The sequence below is a fragment of the Apium graveolens genome, chromosome 2 (genome assembly GCF_009905375.1).
Source record: "Apium graveolens cultivar Ventura chromosome 2, ASM990537v1, whole genome shotgun sequence".
In the NCBI taxonomy this organism is placed as follows: Eukaryota; Viridiplantae; Streptophyta; class Magnoliopsida; order Apiales; family Apiaceae; genus Apium; species Apium graveolens.
In genome coordinates, this window is record NC_133648.1 from 24,058,611 (window position 1) to 24,063,782 (window position 5,172).

At 32.8% G+C, this 5,172-nt stretch overlaps 1 protein-coding gene across 1 annotated transcript; it reads left to right on the forward strand.

Moving 5' to 3' along the window:
• The first annotated feature begins 1,262 nt into the window (after window positions 1–1,262).
• On the forward strand, window positions 1,263–4,945 carry LOC141707121 (RHOMBOID-like protein 2). Its single transcript, XM_074510121.1, has 5 exons — window positions 1,263–1,682; window positions 2,706–2,869; window positions 3,063–3,226; window positions 3,955–4,205; window positions 4,568–4,945. Exons 1-5 carry the CDS (start codon window positions 1,423–1,425, stop codon window positions 4,674–4,676), a joined length of 948 nt encoding a protein of 315 aa, XP_074366222.1. The 5' UTR covers window positions 1,263–1,422; the 3' UTR covers window positions 4,677–4,945.
• Window positions 4,946–5,172: the final 227 nt, after the last annotated feature.

Consider the following 5,172-nt stretch of genomic DNA (forward strand, 5'->3'; position numbering starts at 1 on the left):
TGACCTGGAGCCCTACCCTGTAATTCGAAACTGAACAGTTGATATAGCAGAAAATTTTAGTTATTTATAATATGATTTTCAAAAATGAAAAAAATGTCGAACCTCTATTTAACTTCCTAAAAACAATTATTTTGTTCATCTTAGAGAGAGAATTTTTTAACTCAGTATACACTGGCCACAGTTTAAATCATGACATCAAATTATATATCTGTGTAGCAGAAACCAATTAAAAAAGTAAGTAATTTTTTTTTAATATTTTATCATGATTACAGATTTCGAATATGGCAACTATACGATTGAGATAATGATTTGTTTCTTACCAAGAATTTTTAAAAAATCAGATAATTTATCAAAAATTGATTAAATCTAACCAATATTTTTGACAAATTTTAAACAATTTATAAACGACCGATTTATATAACCATGCATTTTAATACTGAGAGTCTGAAATGCTGCTCACATCACAATTCACAACATTGTAGGTGTAAGTGGCCAACAAACCTGAAAATGAAAGCTACTGAATATATATTATACACAATACATGTTGGTTCAAATTGAAGTTATCTTGCATAACTATAAATATAAGACAAATTCAAAAAAAAACTTGTTACGTGCGAAAAGAAATAATATTAAATAACTAAATGAGTACTACGTAATAACTATATCTCAGGAGTTTAATGGCCAATTTTTTGTTGTACCAATTTATGAGTTCACGAGCTCACCTAAAATTTGTTGAAAGTGATACTCATATGAGGCTTAATTAGAAAAAATATATTAAATAACTTGATATTAATGAATAAAATTTTATGGAGTCCATTTTTTAATTAAAGTTCTCGAACTCCATTTATGTTTTGCAAATAAAATATTTTCTAAAACGTATTATCTTGCAAAACATGTTTCACATATATCATTAATTCAATAAAATAATGCAAATCTCATATATTTACAAGTATAATATATATATTCTGCAACATGAATATTTATATTCTGCAAATTAAGCATGTTTTGTAGAATAATATATTTTGTAACGTTCTACTTGTAAAACCTATACAATCTGCAAGATTTTCAATAAAATTGTAATATTTATAGAATATTATTTAAAAAATAATACGTTTTACTATAATTTAAACTATATTTTACTTACGGAACATATATGAAATATTATATTAATATTATATTATATTTTTTGGCATATAGATGGGTGATTCTTGTGAGTAATTTATATACTAAAAATTGAGTGTATATAACTTAAAAACTTCCCCATCTCCCAAATGGCATTCTGTTGAAGTAACTTCCCTTTACTACTCCCTTCCAAGTTACTTCTTGCAGTTTCATCTAATCCCACCTATACATACATACATATACACACAACCAAAATATATACACACACAATACCTCATTTGCATACAACTTAACTTGAAGATGGCAAATTACAGAGATCCAGAGAGCAGAGCAAGACACAAGAACAGAGGCAGCAGTTCATCTGGGGAGACTCAATGGACTTCTTGGTTGGTGCCTTTGATTGTGGTGACAAATGTAGCTATGTTCATTGTGATCATGTATCAAAATGATTGTCCCAAGAAAAATAGTGGGGCTAGAGGTGATTGTGTGGCCAAGTTTCTTAAAAGATTTTCTTTTCAGCCTCTTAAGGAGAATCCTCTCTTTGGCCCTTCTTCTTCTGCGTAAGTTTGATTTCTTGATTCTTGCTTTTTGGGTTTTTATGAGCTTTTTGAGATTTGTTGGTGTGATTTTAGTGGTATTTTGAGATTTGGGTCTTTTTTTAATTTGGGGATTTTAATGTTTTTGGGTGGAGAAGTTGAATGGGGTTCTTGGTTGGGAGAAAGGGGTGGTAAAGATTGGAACTTTTATGTTAAAAGTTCAATTTTGATGAGTTTTTAAGTACTTTGAGGTTTTTGTGATGATGGGTTTTTTCAGATTTTGTGTCTTTTGTTGTTTTGAATCTGAAAGGTCTTGTTGAGAAATAGTGGATTAGTTGAGAAAGGGTGTTAAAGAATATAACTTTTGAAGTTTTAGGGTGCTGTAGAGATTTTGTGAAAAAGGTGCTTCCTTTTGGCTTTTTGGCAGTGCCCTTGAATGTCTTATATGTCTGTACCTTACTGCTTTAGTTTAAAGTTTGTATTTTATCTGGGCAAGTTTTTGTTAACTAGCATACCATCACAACTTGGATTTGGTAAGTGTTATATCTCCTGGGGCCGAATGTGCTTCCAAGTGATTTAAGGATCGAGAGGTGTTGGATTAATGTTGACTTCTTCCAATTTTAAAATACTGTGATTGAATTATATAGAGATTCAGCAATTTTCCCTTAATCAAATGATGGACGATTATGAAAATTGTAAGGAATTGTTCGAGTCATGATAGATGGAGTTTGAGGATTTAGTGGGTTATATACTATCCAAAGTGGCATATGAAGGTCTTGCATTAATTTGTTATCATCTGTTACCATGTGAAGCCAAGATTATATGAAACCGACATCCAAAAATAGCTCTAATGTAAGGACTTATGATGAATTTTGCTTTAGTTAGAGTTACCGGAGTCCATACTTTAGTGATGCCTGAATTTATTATATACGAATGCATTGATATCAATATGTAAATAAAGTTCGTAAGAGGAAATTAGTGTGATTTGTTTGTTCCAGATAAGCAATTAGAATTTACTCGGTTAAAGTCTTCTGGTTTCTTGTACAGACTGGAAAAACTAGGAGCTTTAGAGTGGAACAAAATAGTGCATGGAAATGAAGGATGGAGACTTTTCACTTGCATTTGGTTGCATGCCGGTGTGATTCATCTACTGGCAAACATGTTAAGCTTGGTATTTATCGGGATTCGTCTAGAACAGCAATTTGGTTTTGGTATGTTTTTATATTGCATTATAATTTTATGCCTTCAAATCTTCAAATAATATTTAAAACGATAGTTAATCTGTTTATTACTAATATGTCATGCACAACATTAGTCACCTATTCTATTCTTCATTTCTTCTTATGGTATCATGGATGTACATATGTATATTATATAAACTTTTATGGTTTGAACTATTTGCAGTTCGAGTTGGGGCAATATACTTATTATCTGGATTTGGTGGGAGCATACTCTCTGCCCTTTTTATTCAGCGCAACATTTCTGTTGGGGCTTCTGGTGCTCTATTTGGACTTCTTGGAGCAATGTTATCAGAACTTCTAACTAACTGGTCTATTTATGCTAATAAGGTAGGTGCTCCTAAATCCATGCCTCATTCCCTTGACGCACCCCTATGGAAATCCAATTCATGTTTTTACTGAAAATGAGTTGAGAGTCTTGGTACGAGATACAAAAGTATGACGCCAGGGGCGGACCGAGTGTAAGACCATGGGTGGCCATGGGGACAAAAGTATGACGTCAGGGGCTGACCGAGTGTAAGACCATGGGTGGCCATGGTCCGCCCATTTTTTCAGCAGCTTAATGGTAGTATGTAGTTTATATATACATGGGTTGTAAAATATAGCAATGGCCCCTCTCACTCCATAGTCCAGTTAAGTAGAAAGGCCCATATAAAGCCCAATAAACAAGTGAAATTGACAAGTCATGTTAGAGCACTTCCCCTCTCGGCTCAGTATAACAAAATTGAACTCCAGGTCTCTAGTTTCAGTTTCCAGGCGCCAAAATAAGTTTTCAAGCTTTTAATCTCTATTTTGATTTAGTAACAATGATAATATATATTTTTTTACTCCTTTAATGAAATTTGTTTGGCCCCCGTCATGTTTGAAGTCTGCGTCCGCCCCTGTATGACGTAGCTATGTACATCTGGTCCTATTAACAAACATTTTCTTTGTCATCAATTTTTCGTGATTATGTGTAAAATTATTTCAACTTCAAATTTTTGCAATTATTATGTAGGCTTGTGTTATGCAATTAGTCAAACTATCTCTTGAAGTTGATTAATATACTCTACTTGTAGGCAGCAGCTTTGATTACACTTGTAGTCATCATTCTGATAAACTTGGCGGTTGGAATTCTTCCTCATGTCGACAACTTTGCACACATTGGAGGATTCTTGTCAGGTTTTTTTCTTGGTTTTGTGTTTCTTATCCGTCCCCAGTTTGGTTGGCTGGAGCGCCAGCATCTTCCTGTCGATGCTCGACTGACGTCCAAGCACACAGTGTATCAATACATATTTCTGGTGGTGTCTCTGATTCTGCTTATTGTAGGGTAAGTGATATCTCCTGAACTGATAATATAGAAATTCAATAAGTTCTCTTGCAATCCTCAAATAGTAGCCCTTTAAACGTTGTATTGTTGACCTATTATGCATTTTTCACATCTCCTGCTAAATTACATATTACTTAAATTCTTCTCCATTCCATAGGCTAAATGACAATGATGTAGACATCAACAGCTTAATATCAATATCTCTTTCACTATTTGTTCATTAAGCAAAACCTCATTATTATATATTGTTCTTATACATTATCTTGCTGATTTTTCATATAAGATAATCAACTTTTCTCGCATCCAGTTATATTACAAATTGAGTTTGATAGTCATTTCATCTTATTCGGTGTACATTGCAGATTTACAATTGGACTAGTAATGCTTTTCCGAGGAGAAAACGGAAACGATCACTGCAGCTGGTGTCATAACCTAAGCTGCATGCGTACTTCTAGATGGAAGTGTGACTAACCAGAGTTTTCTTCTAGCAGTTCTACAATTTTATAATGTCCCCCTCTGTTTCTTTTATCTCTTAATTTTTTGGTTATTGCCTAATGTTGTTGATATAGTTTGTGTACATTTATATATTTTACAACTTACAAATGAATGTTTATGAGAATGACATAGTTTGGGTAAGTGAATGTTTATGAGAATCAGTGGATTACATTTATGCATGCTAAGGTGACTTGGGCTTTGTAGATTACAGGCCTGATTTCTAATATACTACCGGCCTTATTGTTAATATTGGTTTGTTTTGTAAAGTGGGCTTCTTTATTTGTCCAGGTTATACCTGCACTTTTCCTGGGCTTAGCGCCTTAATGTTGTTAATATCTCAGCTTAATAGGAAGAAGCATAAAGCTAAAACTAATGTACATTTAAAGTTTAAACCTTGATAAATGAATACACTCTCGATGGGGGTAATTTTAGGATTTTTTCAAAAATGTCTTATTTTGAAAAAATATTTCAA